Consider the following 24,876-nt stretch of genomic DNA (forward strand, 5'->3'; position numbering starts at 1 on the left):
CGGCGCCCGAGAGCCGCGGTGGTCGCCGGCGGCGATCCACGGCGAGGCAGGGGGATCGTAGGGTACCTCCGTGCTCAGGGCGCCATTCCGTGTCGGTTGGTGGTGGTGGTGGTCGCCGGCGAGTACCACGTCGACGGTGAGCTTTGCTCCGGCGGACGGCGACTCGGGTGGTCGAGGGACTCGTCGGAGAGGGCTGCAGAGATCAAATTGAGGAGGGGGTTAGGCTCCTGGTTGCTAGAGAGGGTAACGGACAGGGTTTGGGCGCCGGAGATGGCCTCACCGGAGCGAATCGTGGTGGAGGCCGAGGCGGATTGGGGCGGCCGGAGTTGGGGGAGGAGACCTCCTTGAGGTCCTCCTAGTGGCCTGGCGTGGCGTTGGTGAGGAGTGGTGATGCTGCGTGCACGAGGATGAGCTTGGGGGCCCTTTTTATAGGCGGCCCGATGCGGTTGCCGTGAACGGGGATCTCCGGCGAGTGATTACGGCGGTGCCGGGGATGTGTAGTGGGATTAGGGGCTTGGGCTTCGTCGTTGAGGTCCACCGGTCCCATTTAGGTGCTAAACGGGCTGGGATTTGGTGTTATGGGCGAGCTCGACGGAACGGGGGTGGCGCGGCTCGTCGGCGGCAGGGAGCACGTTCCGTGCTTGCCGGGCCACGGCGACGGTGCCACGGGCGTGCGCTGGCACGGCAGGGACACGCGGAGAGCCAAGGGGCTTTGGGCGGCGCTGAACGGCGTTCTGCCGTGGTGTGCCTTCTGTTGGCCGCCACGGGAGGTCCCGACGCCGCAGAAGACGCCGGCGAGGGCGGGCCAGCGCGCCACCGACGCCAGGAAGGCTCCACGCACGCGTGTGAAGCTCCGGACAAGAGGGAGGGGCTACGAGCATCGAGCCAAGCGCACTGTCTACGCGTGATAGAAACTGACGGACGAAAACGACACTGAAACTGAATTTTACTGAATTTTGAACAGCAGCAGTGCATGCAAGGTGTTCGACAGAATGAATTTGGCCTCTGGTGATTTTTCCTTGAGCTGATTTTTGGTGGAGTGGTTTCTCATTGCTCAAGTTGGCTGCCTGAATGTTGGTGGAATTTTTGGAGGAGTGTAGATATGAATTTCATCAAATTTGGCAAATCTGGTCCAAACTTGCAGAGACTGAATTTTGAAAAATTTGAAAAGAGGAGTGGATCAAGATGGTTCTGAGTTGTGGGTACAAAGGACTAACCAGGAGAGTTGGTTTGAGGTCAAAACTCAAATGCAAAAGGGTACTTGCTTTGAAAATCACTCAGGCTCCAAATAATTTTCAGAATTCATTTGAGAGGAAAAATAATTAGAATAAAATCCAAAACTTGCTTGGATTAGTTGGGACAGAGAACTTAGGTTGATCACAAGGTGTGGGGGAGGTTTTGGAGGGGTTTTATCACATGGGCAAAAAATGCAAAGTCATGGGTGGTTTTCAAGATATGAAAATCCAAGTTTTTCATAGAGTTTCATTTTAAAAGGAAAAGATTAAACTCCCAAAATAAATTTGAAAGAGAACCAACAGAGAAGAAGTTTCAAAAGATCAAACACCAAAGTTTGAAAAAAATAAAATCCTTGCCAAAGCAAAGGAAGTTTTTAAGAGGAAGGTTTTCTGAAAGAAAAATTTAAATGGCCTCTTTTCAAAGAAAACCACAAGGTTTTTGATAAAAAACCAAATTAAAGTTTTGGAGTGTCACACACTTAAAGCATAGCATGTGCATATACTTGTGTCACATCAGGGGGTTTAGAATGCACTCAATATATTCTAATAAAAATGATTAGGAGCACAGGGAGAGGGAGGTGGAGATGGACGTGCTACCTGTTGCTGGGGTGGTGCCTCTTGGTGGTCGTGCTTGAGCTCCTCCTGAAGCTGCTCACTAACCTGCAAGACAAACAAGACCATGGGTGAGCTGCAGCACATGCATATACATTAAGTGAAGATAAGGAGAAGAACCTGGAAGAAGAGAGGTGATCTGTCCTACTCCGTCCGTGCCCGTCCTCCTCCGTGCCGAAGTCAAACAGCCTCTGTTCGTCGCTTGCAAGCACCATGCGCCTTGGTTGGCCATGACGCCCTTGTCCTCTGCTGCACGGATGAAAACCAAAGCATCGGTACAGCTACACTTGCACATAATACAAACATGGTATCACAGACATTCTCTAATTGACAAGCACCAAAACATATAGATGCACCAGTTATCATCAGGTTAAGCCTCCTTAGTTTAGTGATCATTTACCCATACAATTTTTCACCAAGGATTGCACCAGACGTCGTGATTCAATTGAGATCTACTAAACTACATCATCACAGGAACGACGAGCAGTTTTAGATCTTAAAAAATGTTCCACGCACAGTCTTAGTGCTCCATCAAAGAATCAACTAAATTTGCTCTCAAGCATACAAACAAAGTTTAGGGAAAACCAAATGAACAAGCACTTATTGTGTAGGACACATAGCTATTTCATAAGCACTCAGTGTGGATATGTCTGCTAAATGTATTGTGCACAAAAAGGTGAGGCTCCCAATAGCCCAATATTATGACAAATACAGTTCAGATTTTCATAATAAAACTGACATGTGTAATCATATAGCTTGGGGCAGGACCTCTTGGTCGCCCTAGGGAGCCAATAGTGATGATCGGATCCATTTGACATCAACAAGTATCGTCTCTGGGGAGCAAATACCGTTCTGGACATATGTTTTTAATAGTAGCAGCAAACTGATCAGCACTATAATTGTAGCTCACTCGACTGCAGCACAAGATTAATTCTATATATAATTGAGTACTACGGATAGTTGGACACCATGGAGATAAAATAGGTTCATAGCATTGGAAATGTAAAGAGTCTAGACTCTTGTTATCAGTCTACAAAGAACAGGCTTCGATTGTATGCCGATAATTTACACACATCCTGGTGTCTAAAGGTCAGAGAAGGTACATACATCTATAATGTATCACCTATAAGACTAAACACAACTCTGGGTACAAACGCTAAAAAATGCAAGGTGTTGCAATGTCCAAAACAGGGATATTACATGATACATCCTACTAATTCAAAACAGATCCAACTTTTCATGTCAATGCACAAGGAAACAAACAAGCTCTTACCGAGCTGATGCTGGCGGCAAAGAAGGGCACCGGCCCAGTATTGTGCCCATCGGCCGCCCCGTTCTTCGCGGGCCCCTTAGCCGCGCGATAGGTGTCCGGAGGCATGATCCCGTACACGACGGAGACGTTCACCCCGGCCTTCTCGAACACGTTCCCGTCCTGGAGCACCCGGCTGATGCCCCCACCACCCCGGGGCGCGACCAGACGTCCTCCAGGAACCGCTTCCCGCTGCCGTCGGCCTCCTCGAGCGCGGCGCAAATCACCTCATTCTCGATCGCAACCGACGAGCGCACGCGCAACGTGCGGCGGGCAGGGAGGCGAGGAGAGGAGAAGGACACCTGGGCCGCCCCCGGCGAGGAGGTCCCGCGGGCGCGCGCCGCGGCCGGTGTGGGGGTGAGGGTCTGGGACGGGGTGGTGAGGAGAGAGGACGCCATGGCTTGGTGGGGGTTGGTGTGCGCCGGTCGCGGCGGTCCTTCACAATGCCCGTGCGCTGGGTTTCGACGGGATGGGCACATAGGAATGGGAGGGGAGGGGCGATGGGCGGTGCGGCAGCGAGAGGAGGCGAGGCGGCGAGGGGAGAGGGAGGTGGGTGGCAGATCTGGAGCAGGGTTGGGAGACGACAGCTAGGGTTCACGTGCGGGGCTGGGCGGCGGATCTGGATCTGGAGCGAGAGAGGAAGGTGGGAGACGACTGCTAGGGTTCGCGTGCGGTTGAGCCGGGCTTCGTGGGGTGAGAGGGTGAGGGAGTTTTCTTTTTTTTGAGACAAAGAGGGGGGTGAGGGAGAAAGGACTGTCGTCGGATCCGGGAGCATCCGATGGCGTTGGAGGCACGATCCGCGTGACATGCTCATGGACCAATCAGAACCCAGTACACGCTATGACCATCTAAATTGGTCGTAATCGACTAAAAATAAGGTGTTGAATCATATAAACAGTTTTATGATATGAGAAATTCAGAAAAGGAAAAACATTCTCATTGTGTCAGCAAATGTGACCTAATTTTTTAGGAAAACTAACAAACTTAAATTGGAATAAGACAAATATCTTTAAAAAGTGTTATGAGAAATGAGTTTTTAGGAAAAAAATCATTTTCTATTTTTGGAGTGACAAAATTCTTTTTTGTGAAGAATCTACCAAATATTTGTTTCAAAATGGCACCATGCGATTTTTCAAAACTATAAGACAACATTTTATGTATAGTTGACCAAATCTTAACATGTAAAATGCTTTCGATCCACCTCTCATCAAAAAGATAATTTATCTTTCAAAAAAGAATCTACCTGAGCATTCTTTTTTTCTACTTTTTCACATGAAAAATTCAAAAAAATGATCTCATATTGTGCACAAGGGTGCATATTGGAATGGCAAACGATGTTGCCTAAGGAAGTTTTCATTTTCTTTGGACGAAAAAACCATTTTCCATTTTTCGAGCGCCCAAAAGGAGGGTATTTTGTGAAGGACCTTCCAAATAATTGTTGCAAAATTGGACCAAATCATTTTTATAAAATACTAGGCCATATTTAATGCACAATTGACCAAATGTTTGGGTGTAAAAAGTTTTGATCCACCTCTCATGAAAAAGACAAATTTCCGCCGATTCAGTTGGAAGCGGGTCAAATTTAAACTGTAGCTGCCTCATAGTTTGCTCTTTATTTTTTCCAAAAATCATTTCTAGGTACATAAGTATCTATTTAATCAGAGAAACACCAATAAAATTCCAAGATTCAACCACTAGCTAGGAACGGTCTTTCCCACTGTTTTGACCACATTTTGAAACGGGCATAAAAAATTTAAAAAAATTAAAATATTAGGAAACCTTCGCATTGTGTCATCATATGTGGCCAAGTTCCCAGGAAAAATAACAAACTTGTAATACGGCAATTATTATAAAAAAGTGTTCTCAGAAACGAGCTATCACGTGTGGAGATCAATGGCTTTCAAGCCAAATGATCAATCTTATGGCCACATTCATGGCATAGTTTGTTCAAATGATCTCATATTGTGCACAAGGGTGCATATTGGAATGGAAAACAATGTTGCCTAAGTAAGTTTTCATTTTCTTTGGACGAAAAAACCATTTTCCATTTTTCGAGTGCCCGAAAGGAGGTTTTTTTGTGAAGAACCTTCCAAATAATTGTTGCAAAATTGGACCAAATCATTTTTATAAAGTCTAGGCCATATTTAATGCACAATTGACCAAATGTATGGGTGTAAAAAGTTTTGATCCACCTCTCGTGAAAAAGACAAATTTCCGCCGATTCAGTTGGAAGCGGGTCAAATTTAAATTGTAGGTGCCTCATAGTTTGCTATTTATTTTTTCCAAAAATCATTTCTAGGTACATAAGTATCTATTTAATCAGAGAAACACCAATAAAATTCCAAGATTCAACCACTAGCTAGGAACAGTCATTCCCACCGTTTTGATCGCATTTTGAAACGGGCATAAAAAATTCAAAAAAATCAAAAAATTGGGAAACCTTCGCATTGTGTCATCATATGTGGCCAAGTTCCCAGGAAAAATAACAAACTTGTAATACAGCAATTATTATAAAAAAAGTGTTCTTAGAAACGAGATATCACGTGTGGAGATCAATGGCTTTCAAGCCAAATGATCAATCTTATGGCCACATTCATGGCATAGTTTGTTCAAATGATCTCATATTGTGCACAAGGGTTCATATTGGAATGGCAAACAATGTTGCCTAAGGAAGTTTTCATTTTATTTGGATGAAAAAACCATTTCCATTTTTTGAGTGCCCGAAAGGAGGTTTTTTTGTGAAGGACCTTCCAAATAATTGTTGCAAAATTAGACCAAATCATTTTTATAAAATACTAGACCATATTTAATGCACAATTGACCAAATGTTTGGGTATAAAAAGTTTTGATCCACCTCTCGTGAAAAAGACAAATTTCCATCGATTCAGTTGGAAGCGGGTCAAATTTAAGCTGTAGCTGCCTCATAGTTTGCTATTTATTTTTTTCCAAAAATCATTTCTAGGTACATAAGTACCTATTTAATCAGATAAACACCAATAAAATTCCAAGATTCAACCACTAGCTAGGAACGGTCATTCCCGCCGTTTTGACCGCATTTTGAAACGGGCATAAAAAATTCAAAAAAAAATCAAAAAATGGGAAACCTTCGCATTGTGTCATCATATGTGTCCAAGTTCCAAGGAAAAATAACAAACTTGTAATACGGCAATTATTGTAAAAAGTGTTCTCAGAAACGAGATATCACATGTGGAGATCAATGCTTTCAAGCCAAATGATCAATCTTATGGCCACATGCATGGCATAGTTTGTTCAAATGATCTCATATTGTGCACAAGGGTGCATATTGGAATGGCAAACAATGTTGCCTAAGAAAGTTTTCATTTTCTTTGGACGAAAAAACCATTTTCCATTTTTCGAGTGCCCGAAAGGAGGTTTTATTGTGAAAGAACTACCAAATAATTGGCACAAAATTGGACCAAATAATTTTTATAAAATATTGGGCCATATTTAATGCACAATTGACAAAATGGTTGGGTGTAAAAAAATTTGATCCACCTCTCGTGAAAAAGACAAATTTCCGCCGATTCAGTTGGAAGCGGGTCAAATTTGAACTGCAGCTGCCTCATTGTTTGCTATTTATTTTTTTCCAAAAATCATTTATAGTTACATAAGGACATATTTAATCATAAATACATGGTTTGGTGGCGATACATTGAGGTTTGGGTAGTGGCCGAGGGCCCCAATTCTAGAGCGCGTAAATCGCATGCCCGCCGCGTGGTCACCGCGTGACCGTGGCGTTGCCATGTGTTCTGGGAGGCCCAGGCATGTCTAGTGGGTTGGGCACTCCCCAGGTTGGTGCTAGGAAGAAAATTACAACATAAGATTCTCACGAGGACACCGATCGATGCTCAAACATGAATTAGCAGCCAAGTGTTTGATTAGCGGTACGGGAAATGTACATGGCTAATGGGCGTATGTTTTGGCTGAGGATGATCAGTTACTAAGAAGACCGTCTTCACAAATTTTCAGCTCAAAAGGAGGAGCCTAGGTGGTACTTGCTTTGCAAACTACCACACTCGACATAACTACGAATGTTGAAGCTCGGCTCAAAATAATGAATGGATTAAGCTAGTATTTGGTGGAGGATGGTTATTTGGGCATAGGAAAGCACTATAGAAAATGGATACTATTTGGACATGCCAAAGTGGTACTTCCATCACAAACTGTTGTTTTGAACAGAATAGGAAAATAAATATTTTTGAATTATTTTTGAACTAGGCAAGGAAGGTTTTTACATATTTGACGAAGATATGACCCAAAGAATTTATGAGATTTTTTTGGGAATTTTGAGAATGACAGAAATATAGGTTGCTTCACAACCTAGGGCAAAAACTGTCACATGGACATGACACATAGGCAAAACTGATGAGATGGTGCCTAGTCATCGCAACCCACCACAATTTCGTTAACAACTAGAAATAAGGCAGCGGACTAGCGCTGTTTGCTTTATGACCATTTCATGTAAGGAAATTACGACCTTTCTGACCAAAATGGTCGCAATGGTTTAGGGTTTGGAGCCCCCCGAACAGCTTTTGACCGATTGGTCTGAAATGGTCATAGATCTATGACCATTTCTTCCAAGGTCACTGACAGAAGGTCACTAGTTGACATATTTCTTGTAGTGTGGAAAGCTAAGAATCAGTAGTTCGATTCCTAGTGGTTCCCTTAAGGCTGGTTGTAATGGGGAGTATCATATACTAGTATCATGCATATGATATTAGTGTATGATACTACATCCGTAATGCATGTATCATATGTTGGTATCATATATGACTACATTTATTGTCATGCATGACAGAAAGTAGCACATTATTTAATATGATACGGTATCATAATATGATACTCAAGACTCTCTTTCTTCCTTTAATTCTATGCCACCTCATCAAAATTGCTTAGTTGGCATGCATGATACTACATATGATACTCCCATTACAAGAGCCTAATAAATCTCTAATCCAAACTTCTCGTCGGTTCTGTTTTGACTAGAGAGCCATAAAATCACATAATTATGAGCAAGAACTTTTTCTAAATTAATAGCTAACATTAACATAAAACAACAACATAAAACCATGTTTGCCATCATGCACAATGATACCTTTTTTGTCACTAAATTTGACACCGATAATAACAGTGAACACACATGTAAAACTATCATTAAAATGCTCAATGACATAAATGAAAATTACATGGAATCATATAAATGTCATTGCCGCTGGGTAAACATTGAAATTGACGTTCACAGTGAAAATGACATTCATAATCGTCAGGATATCATAAGATTTTTGAAATAAAATTTGGATATAAATTTACATAAGGATTCACCAAATAATAATATTTGGTAAATTATAACGGTCACATAGATGGCAACATATACTTTGGATAGATTTCATAAAAAATGTCATATAATGAGTAGGATATTGCATATCACATAAAGTTCTTTAAGAAAATTCTTTGTTTAGAGAATCAACCATAATTTTGTCAACACCAATTTGGTCCATTTATGCTTATCTCAATAGTGCATATTTTAATTATACAATAGAAAATGAACCAGCATAATCTTTAGTATTTTTGAACGAGCACACTAGCCCAACATTATTAGATGCATAGTGCGGCGCAGAAAACCACACCATGCGACAAATAACATTTTTCTTGAGCTGGCCTCGCCCCTTTAGTGATGATCACATCATTCAAAAAATGCCATAGGTATTCAACAATTCAATGAGTGATTCGCATTAATTTCATAATTGAAGTGACATGAGAAAAGAGATCATCAAAAAATGTGTCATTAAAATGGCATCAACATAATGTCACATGATAATTTCCAAATAAAATTTCTGGCTTGTAGAATTTCATTAAGAATATTTGAACATATTTGAACATATCTCCAGGCAAACAATTTTTACCCCTTTCTGTGACAACGTTTTAAACCATCGCCTTGCCTGCGTTTGTGATGGGGGGGGTCCATCCCACATGACCCAGAAACCATCGGCGATAGGTCCTCCGGTCACACACATGGGGCCAAAAGAACTCGTGTGCGATCTAGCGAGTGCTACTTGTGAGCTGCGTTGGAATTTCCTCGAAGAGGAGAGGATGATGCAGTATAGTAGAGATAAGTATTTCTTTTGGTTAAGAACCAAGGTTATTAATCTAGTATGAGAACCACACAATACCTCGTGGACATCACCTACACACAAAACAACAAATACTTGCGCCCAATGCAAACAAGTGGTTGTCAATCCATTCGCAGTTAATTGCAAGGATCAAATCTCGTAGTGATAGATAAACAAAAACACAAGATAAAATAACAGTAAATAAATTGTAGCAAGATATTTTTGGATTTTATATATGATAAAAATAGACCGGGGGGCCCAAAGTTTTCACTAGAGGCTTCTCTCTCGAACAAAAATCTTATGATGGGTAAACAAATTACTGTTGGGCAATTGACAGAAAAGCACATAGTTATGACGATATCCAAGACAATTATCAGGTGTATAGGTATCAGGTCTGAGACAAGTAGACCAAATCCTGCCTACATCTACTATTATTACTCCACACATCGACAGCTATCCAGCATGCATCTAGAGTAGTAAGTTCATAAAGAATGGAGTAATGTCCTCAGCAAGATGGCATGATGTAGACAAAGTAAACCCAATCGATATGAATAAACGCCATATTTTTATCCTTAATGGCAATAATACAAATACGTGTCATGTCCCTTTCTGACACTGGATTGAGCAACGGAAGATCGAATCCATCACAAAGCACCTCTCCCATTGCAAGATAAATCAATCTAGTTGACCAAACCAAATAGATAGATCAGAGAGAAATACAAAGCTATAACAATCATGCATAAAAGAGTTTAGAGAAGACTCAAATAATATCCATAGATAATCTAATCATAAACCCACAATTCATTAGATCCCAACAAACACATCGCAAAATAAGATTACATCTAATAGATCTCCAAGAACATCAAGGAGAACATTGTATTAAAGATCAAAGAGAGAGAAGAAGCCATATAGGTTTGTGGTAAACTACTCACAAGTCATCGGAGGGGCAGCAAGGTTGATGGAGAAGCCCCGCGTGGTCAATTCCTCCTCCGACAGAGTACCGGAAAAGGCCTTCAGATGAGATCTCACGGGAACAGAAACTTGCGGCGGCGAAAAAAGTACTTTGAGTGGCTCTCTGATGTATTGGGAATATTGGGAATTTATAGAGTTGGAATCAGGTCAAGAGGTGCCACGAGGGGCCCAAAAGCCTAGTGCATGCATCTTGAGATCTTTTCCAATGTCTGCCTTATCATCAACCTTAGTGGCAGAAAAACGTTGAGAGGTTCCTTACATGCAACAATGATCTTCACTCTCCATATAGGAAAGTTATTTACATAAGGTTCGTCTATGCCAAAACGTAAGTTTGGCATCATTATTAATGTTCATTGCTATAAAAAAGGACAACATTATGAGCATCACAACAAAACATCAAGCATGAATTAACCATGCAAATGAGATGAATCAAAGAGATTGTTAATTGTTATTCTAATCCGTATTCATAAATCACACATGAAAATAATCAATGTTTGGTCAGATCATCATATGCCATTATAAGATTTTTCATTAATAAATCTCTAATCAAAACTTCTCGTTGGTTCCATTTTGACTAGAGAGCCATAAAATCACATAATTATGAGCAAGAACTTTGGCTAAATTAATAGCTAACATTAACATAAAGCAAAAGCATAAAATCATGTTTGCCATCATACACAATGATACCTTTTTGTCACTAAAGTTGACACCGATAATAACAGTGAACACGCGTGTAAAACTAATCATTGAAATACTCAATGACATAATTGAAAATGACATGGAATCATATAAATGTCATTGCCGCTGAGTAAATATTGAAATTGACATTGACAGTAAAAATGACATTGATTATCGTCAGGATATCATAAGATTTTCGAAATAAAATTTGGACATAAATTTACATAAGGATTCACCAAATAATAATATTTGGTAAATTATAACGGTCACATAGATGGCAACATGTACTTTGGATAGATTTCATAAAAATGTCATATAATGACTAGGATATTGCATATCACATAAATTTCTTTAAACAAAATTTCTTTGTTTAGAGAATCAACCATAATTTTGTCAACACCAATTTGGTCCATTTATGCTTATCTCAATAGTGCATATGTTAATTATACAATAGAAAATTAACCGGCATAATCTTTAGTATTTTTCAACGAGCATGCTAGCCCAATATTATTAGATGCATAGTGTGGCGCAGAAAACCACACCATGCGACCATTAACATTTTTCTTGAGGTGGCCTTGGCCCTTTAGTGATGATCACATCATTTAAAAAAATGCTATAAGTATTCTTGAGGTCGTGAGTGGATTACTGGGCATGCAAGGAGACCGTACGTTGCTGGCAGACTGGCAGAACATTTAATCTCGTACGTTTGTTTCCATGGCAGACCACCGAAGTAATATGGGCTCTTAGTAGATACAATTAAGTGGGTTAAATCCAAGGGTTCTGATTTTCTTGTGTACACTAAGTTTGTGGATTTAGGGTAATTGATGTTTGCTTTTTTAATAGTAGTATAGATATAGATATAGATGCTTATGATAAGGAAGCAAGATACCGTATTTAATTTGTTTCCTAAAACTAAGGGACCAGCGCATAGGCAGTTAATCCCGCATAATCAGGGATCCACGTTATTTATGGAAATAGTATCGGGTTCGTTTTACTGCATCCTGGACCAGCATATCGAACATACCTTCTGGTTTCGATCTAACGGCGTGCGACTAGTTGTGCCCAATAACATTTTTCTTGAGGTGGCCTCAGCCCTTTAGTTAAGTATTCGGAAATTCAATGAGTGATTCACATCAATTTCATCATTGAAGTCACACCAGAAAAGAGATCATCATAAAAGGTGTCATTAAAATGGCATCAACATAATGTCACATTATAATTTTCAAAAAAAAGTTCTGGCTCGTAGAATTTTATTCATAAAAATTTAAACGTAATTGAACATATCTCCAGGCAACCAAACATATTGTCGGTGCGAAATAGTAATAATATTAATAACATAAATCAAATGCACCGAAAAGATAGAATTTCCTAGAGAACATAATTCGGCCCATAATCACCCATTGCTTTCCATTAGTAAAACTATAACATTTTCATTAAATGATTTTGGGCAAAAGTTTCTGAATTAAACAACGCATTGCTCATTAACAAAATACTTGCATACAGAAAATGCACTAAAAAAACATAAAATCTAGAACTTCAATTTTGGCCCAATACATACCCTGCAGCCTGTAAAGGAAAAAAAAACTGCCGAGCAGAATAAATTTTCAGAAAAGAAAAACGTTTGTCTTTTATTTTTAGAATCTGAAAAGAAAAACGTTTGTCTGGGCCAGCCAGCATAACCTGGGTCATAGCCCAGAACTAAATATGGCCTTTTTACCGGCCGAAAGCCCAGCAGCTGATCCTTGCCGATCTCAGCCGTCCGATCCAATCGACGGTGGGGATCGTCTCCAGCTGGAACCAAACAGCCGCTAGGTCAACCCTATCTTCGTTTCCCCTCGCTTGCCCCCGATTTTGCCCGAGAGAGAGAGAGAGAGAGAGAGAGAGAGAGACCGGCGGCGTGTGCTCTGCCAGCCAGCCATGGCGACGCGGTGGCTTCGCTCGCCGGAGAAGCGTGCAACGGACCAAGTTCCGCGCGCTCCTCCGTCGAGCATAGCTGCCGGCGTCGAGTACATGTGTCGCGGCGAGATCGGGGAGAAGGCCGCGTCAGCGCCCTTGCACGGCGGCGTCCATGTGGGATCCCGGAGGAGAGGCGCCGACGCGGCTTCGTTAGATGAGCCCCAGTCCCACCTTATCCTTTTCAATTTCATCAGTCGTGTGCATTTCTGCTTTCGGATTTGGGGAATAAACTATATCCGAATTGGGGATTTACTCGATCTCATATTTTGGGATTTGCAGTTGCATCTTTTCTTACACATCTGATTTCCCTCCTTCTAATTTCTCAACCAGTGCTAACAGTGCTAATCAGGACAATGCGGACGCGTGACTTAATTAATCAAACAGAAAATCTAACTAGCACTAACCCAGTGACAATTAGGGAAGAAAAAAAATCTTGTATCTCATCAAACTTGAACAGAGATCAATAATAATAATAATTACGTAGTACTCCCTCTGTAAACTAATATAAAAGTGTTTACATGAGTGGGGCGTTTTGGTGGACGAGCTGCATGGAGGCCGGTATCTGCGTCGGTCGTTCTGGTGTCGCGATGCGTGGCCTGTGCGCTTTTTTCTATTTACCGTTTTTGTCTGGTATAAATACAGCGGTGCTGCCTTCTCCTGTTCCCGCTTTGTACATGGGCCTATGATTGTTGTACTGCTGCCTTCTCCTGTGCACGCACAAGATGTTCTGTCCGTGCGGTTCGAATTGGGCACACCTCACGGGCCGGTGAGGCTGGTTGGTGAGGAAAATAAATGTGTGGTTGCTCGGCCCGCTCGGCGACGGTGTCGACCATTAAGCGGTGCCTGTTCGTGTTTGGCCACTCGACCAGAAAGTGGACGGCACCGGGCAAAGGGGGCTGCGCCGCTTTTCGCCATGGACGGCATGGAGTTCTTCTTCGATGAATCTGCATCGGGGTAATATTCCTTGAAAATCTCGCTCAAGTTGTCGCATGGAGTTCTTCTTTTAGCTAGAAAATCTATCGATTGGAGTTTCCCTTGACCTGTTCCTCAAACAATCAGATCTGGATGGCTCTCGTTTGCCTGTGCAGGTTCGTGCCGCGGTTGGACGGCGGAGTTTTCTTAAGGGGTCTAGTTGCCGGCGAGCAACTTACTGAAGGCGGCACTAGTGGAACAGAGGATGCGGAGGAGGATTTGATTTCTTCTCTTCCCATGGGGCGAACTGGAGGCGGCATGGATTGTGAAGGGGGCGAAGGTGCTGGTACAGGGGGCTACGCATCGTATGATCTTGGCGGCGAAGGCAAGGGCGATTCCTGCGAGACAGGCGGTGCAAATATAGTCCCAAATGACATGGACTAGGATGCAGATGAAGATGGAGTGGGAGTGTCAAATGCAAACCAGTCTTCTTGGACCAAGAGGTGAATTTCTGTTATCCCTAGCCTTGAACCGTTTTAGATAATGTCTATTAATTTTCTTCTCAGTTATATGCATCGTCAACTTTTACTCGTAGTTCTGTTGCACAAACGCTGTTTGTCTGGTCGATTTTTATTTTTCTGGTCGGCTCAGCATGTTGAAAATTAGAAAAAGAAAACATGGGCATTAGGAAAACGTTTCTGGGACGGTTACCTGTTTTAGTGCCACACGAGCGAGCAGTCACAACAGGGGCGAAAATCATGTTCATAAAAAGAAAAAGAAAAACATGATAAGTCTAATTTTGAGACATGTCTGATGCCCTCAGATCACAACAGAACGCTGGTGTCGCACACCAAAGAAAAGGATGATGCTAACTGCCGTTTTTGGTTTGTTAAAAATAAAAATTTTCTGAATCTGGTACTGCTACTAGCATAGCAACACAGATATGTCTAGTAAAAAATATCCCAGCAAAAAATTATTGATTTCTGCTAGGTTGTGTGGGCAGTGTGCCCATGTACGACAATTATTTTTTCTGTTCTTCAGTTGATTTAATCCGCTGACGAGTTTATGTGTGTCATTTATTCCCAGGGTCAGAGTTGGAAAAGCGGCAGATGAGAGGGAGCCCAGCCCTTCAAGGATGCCTGCCCTTGAAGCTTCTATCCGTGCATTTGTTGACAAAAAGTCTAATAATGTTGTCAATCCATCGATTGGGACTAGTTTTGATTCCGTCGAAGTGGGTATGAGTTTTACAATCTTTATTCGTGGGAGGTTGGTTTTGGGTTGCGCTACGCAAAAAGACGTTTGAATGTACACCGGAAGAAGTGCATGCAGGAGATAGTTTGCGCTTGTGCGGTGAGTCAGCCACATAACATCAATTCCCCCTTACATTTAGAGGATTTTGAGCTTTCTTTTCATTTTCTTTCTTTGTGCCATGCAACGAAAATGTGCGTATTAATTTACAATTTTTTCATGTTCTTAATTACATGTGCTTGTCTTCTTCAGGGCAACCCATTGCAAGCCAACAGTAGGTCAACGCGGTGTGGTTGCAATCCCATGATACAACTACTAAGGTCGGACGATGGAGGATGGTATGTATGCGAGAACAGTGCTGATCACAACCATGATTTATCTGTTAATTGTGGAGAGAAACTGCACTGAAAGTCACACCGACACATAGATAGCTATACAAGGGACCTAGTTAAGCAACTAAGAGAAAATAACATCAGCATTAGCAAGCTTTACAGTGTCGTGGGGAGTTTCTTTGGCATGATAAAGGACGTGCCATTCACGAAACTTTCCTTAAAAACATTGTGTGGTAAACTTAACCGGGAACAGTCTCTGAATGATGCAACAAAGACCATATAGATGTATTCAACGAGATGAGGGCAGAGGACCCTGAATTTAAATACAGTGTTCAGGTTGAAACCGAGGGGAGGATTAAGACATTGATGTGGGCCGCTGGCAGAGAGATTGAGCAATTCAAGTGTTTCGGTGATGTTGTAACATTTGATACAACCTACAGGACAAACCTGTACGACATACCATTTGGCCTTTTGTTGGTGTTAATAATCACTTTCAGAGCATCATATACGGAGGCGTGTTGATGAGCGATGAGAAGGTGGACACTTTCAAGTGGATATTCACGGAGTTCTTCCAAATGCTAGCAGCACCACAGCCAAAAACTATCTTAACAGGTAATACATGATTTGGAAAACAAAAAAAGCTGGAAAAAAATATTGTCACCGATATAATTTGCTAGAGTGCTTGATTTCTAAAATTTGATGCTCTTACTTGATTTCTTTGTGGCTGGGACAGATCAATCTCGCGCAATGGAAATTGCAATAGCGGACCTCATGCCACGGACTGCGCATCGGTGGTGCAAATGGCACGTGCTGAAGAAGGAAAAAGAGAGCCTTGGAGCGCTGCTTGCAGAAGGGAGTGAATTCAAGCCAGAGTTCAGCAAGCTAGGCCACCATGTAGTTAGTATTGATGAATTTGAGAAGGGCTGGGCATGCTTGATTGAGAAATATGGCCTCCAGACCAATACATTCCTAACGCAGCTTTACGAAGTTAGGAGGAAGTGGGCAAAGCCATACTTCATGGGTGTGTTTTGTGCAAAAATGACAAGTACGCAGCGAAGTGAGAGCGCAAACCACCTTCTCAAAGGGTATGTGCCACCAGGCTGCCCCATGCACTTGTTCATCCGGCAATATGAGAAGATGCAATTTGACCACGACTCAGAGGAAAGTTACCAGGAGAAGAGGACAAAACTAGTATGTTTCGATTAGTCTTCTATGTATGTATCTTTGAGCTGTTGAATTGCTGCCTTCCATAGAATCTTAGATCCTCTTGTTGCACTTGCCATGTGCAGGGTGAGATTGTGCTGAAGCAACATATCCCATTTGAGGTACATGCATCGCCAGGTTTACACCAGGACAATGTTTGAGAAATTTGGTGAAGCATTGTATGAGTGTGGGTCATATGATCTAATAGAAGTCGAACCCCGATTGGAGTACATTGCTAGGCACATAAAATTCCAGTCAGGGGAAAAGTGGTGCAAGAATGAGTTTGTCATCTCAGTGAGTGAGCCAGCCGATGAGTTCATTAGCGAGTGTGGAACGTTTGAGCACTATGGGATGGTTTGCAGCCATGTGCTTAAGGTGTGTGACGCATATCCTCATAGTTTTCCGCAAACCATTTTCCGCATGAGCTCGCATCCGAAAAACATGTGCTGATGGTCAGGCCATGAAACTGACATTTTTGGTTGTTGTTTCACCAGGTCATGATACACCTAAAACTGTATGAGCTCCCGCCAAAACATGTGCTCAAGCGGTGGACTAGAGATGCAAGAGATATACTGCCACCGGAGTATTTGCGCTACCAGAAGGACCATGGGCCCCTGAAGTATTCTTCTCGTCGGCACAACACCTTATACTTGTTGGCACTGGATGTGGTTAAATTAGGTAACAACAATGTGGAAGCACATGCACTTGCAATGGAGAAAATGCGAGATGTCAAAGTGCTGCTCGAGCCAGTTGCCGCCGTGCGGGATAGGCTTGGTTTGTCTGATAGAGAGTTGGCTGCAGATTCAGGCGGCTCTGGTGTTGGGAACAAGCAGCATTTTGGGAGAGCTGAGTCTGAGCACACCATCTCACAAGGATTGGATTTGTTTCCAGCATCGTGCAAGAAACGACCCGCTGGGCGTCCAACAACGAGCCGCGACAAGGCTCCATATGAACAACCATCAAAGAGGAGCAGATTATGTTCTATATGCAGAATTCAGGGGCACTAGAGCACAACATGCCCTGCCAGAGGGGATGTGCCAAAGGCACCTAGGAAATCGCCTCGCTGCTCAAAATGTGGGTTGACATGTCACAGGAAGAACAGATGCAGCAACCCGCCTAAGGTCTGAAAAAAGATATGAAATTTAGTGTTTGTTTTCGAGATCCGTTGGTTTGTCTGTGTGGCACTTTGTTATTAGAACCCGTATGTTATTTCTGTAAACCACCAAGAGATGGTAAGTGAGCATTCCCGTGGCATCTGGCAGGGACATTTGTGAATTTGCATCGGGCTTTATGTTGGCTTGTTTGCTGTTGTGATGGTGAAGAAAAAATATTCCAGTTGGCACTTTATGCTTGGCATAAGAAAAATGGATGTTGCCGTCTCGTGTAGAACATGTGAAAAAATGAACATGGGCATGATCGTCTGTGAGTGATGCTGGCACTGCAGGGCCATGATGGGGGAGTGGTCGCACGTCTAGCCAGCCTGTGAGCGAGCAGTGGACGACATGGGGTGCTACTGTAGAAAAATACAGAATACAGGATTAGGGTTAAAGCTGCTGGCTCGAATACATGACATAAATGCGCTGATGCAGTGTCTCGATGGGATCACTGACGACCGAGATAGCGAGCTGCACAGAGCTCGGCCTCCAAACGGCATTTTCGTGTTTACATCACTATTTTAGTGATCTAAACGCTCTTATATTAGTTTACGGAGGGAGTATATAATATGACTGAAATTGAAATTACATCTCACATGCATGGCTACAAATTAGGAGATTTAGCTAAAAAAAAGTAACTATCATATATAGTTGATAGGATCCACTAGGAACTACTAAAACTCAAGCATGACAGGATCCACTGGGTACATCGGATCCTTTAGAATGCCACATTTCCCTCCTCCCTTTTCATATCCCCGCTCGAGGCGAATGTATCCCCCGTCCCCCCACCCGCTGCCCCAGGAATTCTTGATTAACCAGTAGTTAGTGCTCTTGATCAGCCTTCCATCACTGTACCTCTCCTCCGTCCCGTATCCGACCACCAATACCTGGTGGGAGATGTTGCTCTTGCATGGCCCTGTGAAGATTTCCTTTAAATCTCGTAGTTCTTTCCACCCGCTGCTATCAACCCCCACCACCACTGGTTGAGATGCCACAGCCTGCATTAGGGCGGTTTCATTGTTTGGGGGAACCAGCTCATAACCCCCAATAGCCACGATTTTGTTTGCATCGTGACAATTCCACACCGTTCCCACCCTGCCCTGATATGGGTTACTCTCCCATGAGGAAATCCCATCATTGTCGATGATGTACTCGAACGCCCGCCAAGCGTTGCCACTTTTGCAGCCCCTTGTTGTGCTGCAGTCCACCAGCTCCTGCACGGACAGGGGCACCAGCTCGTTGTTCTTGATCATGTTGATGCCCTCCACTGCCCCTGCCGCCGCAAAAGCCCAGCATGATCCGCATACATCTCCTTGGGACCTGACATCTGTCACGGCGCCCTTCTCGCGCCAGTCGATGTGGCTGGGGATGTCGTTGTTGGTGAAGGCAAACTTGTCGCTGGAGATGATCTCGTTCCCTTGGTGGTGCTCTCCACCGCTGGCGTAGCAGGATGCAAAGCTGCTGATGAACTCCTCTTTGGTTAGATCCGAGAATTGGTTGAGGTGTGGCCGGCTGTGGACGGCACCTTTGTTCAATTTCTCGATTTTTGCCGCGTGCGCCTTGAAGATCTCGAATCGCGCGGCCTTGTTGTCGAGGCTGCAGCCGCGCCCCTCCGGGTACTTGGCGCACCATCGATTGTACAAGGCACGCATCGACTCCTCCGACGAAAGCTCCTCGCTGGTGAAGTAGATGCCGCTGGCCGCCGGTGTGAGGACCAGCAGCAGCAGCACTCCCATCGACAAGGCAAGATAAATAGCCATTGTACCTTTTTTTCGTAGTTATGATGGCTGTAGGTAGTGTCTTCTGTATGTGTGCTTATATGCTACTTTAATTTGATCAGAACCAGCACAGGCATGAATGGTGTGAGGTAGCTGCAAGGAAACTACCATCTACCTAATAGCTCTCTGCCTTCAGAAGTAGGAAGTGCATGAGCAGATCTATGAGAATTAAGATTATTTTCTTCTTCTTAAATTGTTTAGGTTGTTGCTTTATGATGACATTCAGTTTTTTGTTAATTATTTTTAGTGTTACCAAGTTCTTCATGAGCCTCTGCAAATGATGCCGTGTCTACCTTATAATCCTGTTACACTCATTCTTGACAATTAGTTAATTTCTTGACTCTGACAGGATCAACTGTAGTTAGTAAACGTTGTTCAATATCTAGCAGTTCAAGAATGAACCTACTGTGTGGTATGGACAGTGATTTTCAACTTCTATACATTATTTTGCTGGGCTTACTGTTATGAATATTCAGACGTTCTTGAAATGCTAGAGCATCTCTCTATCCTCCTTCAGTTCTTGTGCCTTTCAGGTTGTATTTACCTTCCCCTCCTATCTGCTTGTCTTCGTACCATAACTTCAGTTCGTATTGATTCCTTTTGGACCTCCTATTTAATGTGCTTTCAGTTATCTGATGATCAAACAAAGAGACCCTTTTGGCTCTCACTTCTATAGTTCGTGCAGCGAAAACATACTTAGTCCAGAGTAAAAAATTAGGAAAGCTAAAAAATTAATAATCTCTTAAATTCCTAAAATTTGTTGTGGCTAGATTCTTGAAATTATTCTTCATGGCATGGCCTGTTTCCTTGGTTGCTTTTTAGCCTCGTCTACTATTTCATGTCCTTTCCTATATATGGTGGCCCTCCTATATGGTATACCGTCTGGAAACCAGGTGTAGACACAAACCATGGTTATCTAAAAGGATCCTCAAAGCACAAATAAATTCGGGGTCGATTCGGGTTCTTTCATCATCCTACCTACATGCTCACTATATATGGTTATGTGCAATGTCAGCTAGTAATAGCTACGGGCTCATGGTTTATTTCATTTCTCTCAGCACATTCTTTCAACTATTGTCCTTAACTAACTAGGAACGTGTTTTCTGGAATCTGAGATTTCTCATACAGCTGCTTACCTAGACGCTATTTCCACATGTTCACTTAAAATTGTGGTTTTTAACACGCATAATTACACAGCTAATAAATCTAAATCGCGCTGTTTTGATTAATTAACAAGACAATGCTCCTTCTCTACAGCTGGACGCAGACTGACTATACTAAATTCCCTAAGGCCATGCATGCTTGACAACTTCTGGTAGAGTTCCCATAATAAGGTCAGTTTTGCAGAGACTGTTTTCAGAAGAATACTATTGCACAGTACTCACTGGTATGCAATTTTGCAAATAGTACCAGTTTTGAATGTTGCTGACTCCTACCCGCGCGTTGTTGCTGTGAAGGGAATCTGTAAGGTTAATTCAGATATTGGCTGCGAACCTCTGGTTGGATTGTTTTACTTGTTATACTCTAATCAGGAGAGATGTTTGTTCATGATACTGGCTGCGAACCTCTGGTTTGATGAGAGCAGATTTGCCCCGCTGTGTTGCATGCTGATATATTTTCCAGTGAGTAAATATAAATGATTGCACGCTAAGTCGCTAACAATGGAGCGTTTTTATTTATAAAAGACTCTCCAGCTATGGTACATTTGGCACCAAACCAAAGCAAACCAAAAAAAGAAATCAGTAAATTAAGAGTTTTTTCTGCCCTTTGGTAGTACATTATACTCCGAAAGGCTACGGTACTGTCGATTGCAAGCTCAGTCTGTCGATATTTATACTTACGCTGATGGATGGTCAATGGCTCTCTACCTGAATTTTAGCTACCTTTGAAGCAAATGCAGTTTTGTGCCACGTGTTCCGGATTACCTTTGGGAGCAGTTTTGCGGTGGGACCAGTTTTAGCAAATTGGTCTTCTTCCTTTCAAACATTAGTAAATTTGAGCTAATGCAACCAGTTTTTTTTTTCTGAAACGTGGTCCCTTAGTGCTCGATTTATTAAAAAAGGTCGAAGAGAGTTGCCTAGTTAATTAATAGAAAACCAAGCAAAAACCGTCACAACACGCTCGCAAAAACAAGGCACACATGGCGACCTGGCAACCCACACAAGAACGCACTCGCGCCGTCGAGGAAAAGAGCATCGTCGAGGTTGCAATCCAGTGTCTTTGTCATCACACCTCCGCGAGGGCGACTCCGTCTTCACCATCAACGACCACCAAAGTAGCCCTCACCGTAAACAAGCGCCGAGGCCTACGTCGGCCGATGCCAAACAGTCCACCACACACGTTGATGACAAGGCAGCTCCGACTCCGTCGACGAGTATTGTAGGGGAAAATCGATCAAACGTCGATGACAAGGAAGCTCCAACTCCGTCGACGAGTATTTTAGGGGAAAATCGATGGGCCTGCGTTGAGCTGGCACCGAAACCGACCACCCGTCTCGTGTCATCGTCACCATGTCGGCCACCTCCTCAGATGCTCCGATTTCAGGAAGACAAGTGAGGCATGACAACCCCTCGAACACGCCGGATAAGATCGACTACCAAAGCTCAGCAGCAGCACAATTCTGCCGAAGCTGTCATCGTTGCCACACGAGAAGTCGCGCAACATCGTCATTGCTAGACATACACCTGCCGACCCCAATGCCGCGAGCGTCCAGCCCATGAAGCGACGATGCCGACACCGTCGCTCGACCCGAATGGGCCTTAGGCTTTCACCCGAAGAGCTGGAACCGTGGGTGTGCAGGGGGTGGACTCCACGGCAGCGCCTCCAAGGAGATGACATGACATCCGCAAACGCCGACGCCGTCGGCCGGCAAGACCCGACGGGCTTTCGCTCGGATCACCGCCAACACCACATCCCCACGCATAGCACAGCTCCACTGACCCGCACACCTCCCACGAAGAAATCGCGCCATGACCAAGTGGAAGCCACCTCAATCCTCGCCGTCAGCCAGAAGAACCAGCGAGCCAACTCCGCCCGATCCCGGGCAGATCTGGCATCCCACCTCTGCTGCACGACCACAAAAACCACCAAGGCCGGCACGCCTCCAGCCAGCGCGAAAACGCTTCCCAAAGAGCAGGAAGGGAGGCTACACCCGCCCAACTCGTCGGAGAAGAGCAGTCAGCGGAAGACCAGCAGCCCACCGATGACGCAATCGCGGCCACCACCCGCGAGAGACTCTACAAAGGGGGTGACTTGCCGGAGAGAGTTGCTGGGATGCACCCCAAGGACCCACCGACGATGCCGTCGAGGCCGCCAACCTATTGGATCCACTGAGCCATGCTGCAGAAAGGGAATCGAACCTCCCCCATCTTGAGCTCCGCCTCTTGACGAACAGGCGCCACCCGCCGACAGCTCCACCACGCCCGACACGACCACCTCGTCGCCCTAGCGGCCGCAACAGCCGGCGACGCCACGAAGACCGAGGCCAGAGCCCCGGGGCCCAAGATCCGTCGCGCCCAACGCAACGGTCGGAGATCCCCCCTCCACTTAGAGGAATGGGGCCGGCCACCACCGCGGCATGGGCCGGCGGCAGCGGCGGCAGGGGATAGCTATTGGTTGGGCCTAGCAGCACAGAGATTTGGGACCCCCGGCTCGCCTAGGAGGAGATGACGCGGGGGAGGAGACGAGTGCTACTACTTGTATAGAAATATGGGACCAATTTTGAATTGCCTAGAGGGTTAACAAGTCACATCATCTGAGATTTGTTGTTTTCTTGAAACGCCGTCCCTTAAGACCTCACTAAAAATGGTAGAAGATAATTGCCCGGTTAATTAACGAAAACCGAGCAAAAACCGTCATAACACGCTCGCAAAAACAAGGCATACATGTGACCTCACAACCCACACAAGAACGCACACACGCCGCCAAGGAGAGAAAGCGTCGTCAAGGTTGCAACCTAGGGTCATCGTCATCACACCTCCATGAGGGCGACTCCGACTCCACCATTGACGACCACCAAAGCAGGCCTCACCGCAAGCAAGAGTCGAGGCCTGCGTCGGTCAATGCTAAACAGTCAGCCACACGCATCGACGACCAGGCAACTCCGACTCCGTCGACGAGCATTGTCCGTTGGGCTTGCGTCGAGCCAGTGCTAGAGCCGACCACCCGCCTCGTGTCGTCATCACCGCAAGGGCCCTTCCTCAGCAACTCCGACTTCAGGAGCGCGTGGATGCCGCATGGCAGGCGCTTGGCGAGTCACGCTTCGTCCTGCTCATTGTTCATAGTTCCTGGTGATCGGACCATAGTGTTGCCTGCAGCCATGCGAGCACGCTCGCGAGATCTAGAACCAGACGACATGGAAGGTTTGTTGAGGCATTTTACGGACAGATCTGATGAACTGGTAACCTCAAGAGCAAGTTGATGGCCCGGAAGAATTGAGGAGAAAATGGAGGGATGGGTGGGAAGCTGGTCCGTGGGACGGACTGCTTTAGGCCAACTTCACTGCGCGATCTTAAACGGACGTCCGTTTTGTTCGGATTCTGTCCGTTTGAGTAGCGATTTGGGGTCGTGTCCGGGGCGTGTCCTGGGCTGCGGTGGCCGTGCGCCCAGCGCGCGGCCGCATCCTTTTGCCCTATCCTGTCCGCGTCTATTTAAAAAACTAGTAGCAACGTTTCAAATGCCAAGCCCTAGTTCATCACGCCGGCAACAGAGCCAGCGGCTTACATGTCCATCGCCGGCATCAGCCAGCGGGCGGCAACACAGCCAGCCTCCAAAATGATTAGTTGTCCTCGCCGGCAACACAACCGGTCACCAAAATGAATGTTTTCTCGCCGGCACACAGCCAGCGGCCCAGCGGGCGGGCGGCACCCATGCCAGCCTCCAAAAAGAACGGCCACGGCCGATCGGACGACCTAGTTCAGGCCTTCGGCTTCGAGCATCTCCTTCTGATTGGCCTCGAACCAGGCCCTCGTCTTGTCGCTCATCTTCGACAAGTCCACGCTCATGATCGCAAGGGCCACCTCCTTTGCTTTGGTGGCGGCGTTCGTGGCCTCGATGTCGAGCTGCCTCTGCCTGGCCTTGACGTTGTCGGCCTCGATGTCGAGCTGCCTTTGCCTGGCCGCCTCCTTCATGTCGATCTTCCTCCTCTTAGCCGCCTCCTCCATCTCAAGCTTCTTTGTTTGAAGGTCTAGGTATTGCTTCATTTGCTCCTCCTTGCTTTGCCGCTTCTTCTCGTTCCTCACATCCTTTTGGGACATCATGCCATGCAAAGTGTCATGCAATGCCATGGATGAGGCATCACGTATGTCATCACGCAATGCCTAAATCACATGACCAACAACAAGTGAACATGCAAACA

At 44.6% G+C, this 24,876-nt stretch overlaps 1 protein-coding gene across 2 annotated transcripts; it reads left to right on the forward strand.

Annotated features, from left to right (window-relative positions):
* Positions 1–13,527: 13,527 nt before the first annotated feature.
* On the forward strand, positions 13,528–17,930 carry LOC119270375 (protein FAR1-RELATED SEQUENCE 3-like). Of its 2 annotated transcripts, XM_037552381.1 has the most exons (6): positions 13,528–13,847; positions 13,982–14,308; positions 14,892–15,155; positions 15,306–15,997; positions 16,119–16,963; positions 17,083–17,930. In XM_037552381.1, exons 5-6 carry the CDS (start codon positions 16,715–16,717, stop codon positions 17,593–17,595), a joined length of 762 nt encoding a protein of 253 aa, XP_037408278.1. In that variant the 5' UTR covers positions 13,528–13,847; positions 13,982–14,308; positions 14,892–15,155; positions 15,306–15,997; positions 16,119–16,714; the 3' UTR covers positions 17,596–17,930. The 2 variants fall into 2 exon arrangements, with proteins under 2 accessions (XP_037408278.1, XP_037408279.1); XM_037552382.1 differs by lacking the exons at positions 13,528–13,847; positions 13,982–14,308; positions 14,892–15,155; positions 15,306–15,997 and having other exon boundaries at positions 16,015–16,576; positions 16,675–16,963.
* The last annotated feature ends 6,946 nt before the right edge of the window (positions 17,931–24,876 follow it).

This window comes from Triticum dicoccoides, chromosome 3A (assembly GCF_002162155.2).
Source record: "Triticum dicoccoides isolate Atlit2015 ecotype Zavitan chromosome 3A, WEW_v2.0, whole genome shotgun sequence".
Classification (NCBI taxonomy): Eukaryota; Viridiplantae; Streptophyta; class Magnoliopsida; order Poales; family Poaceae; genus Triticum; species Triticum dicoccoides.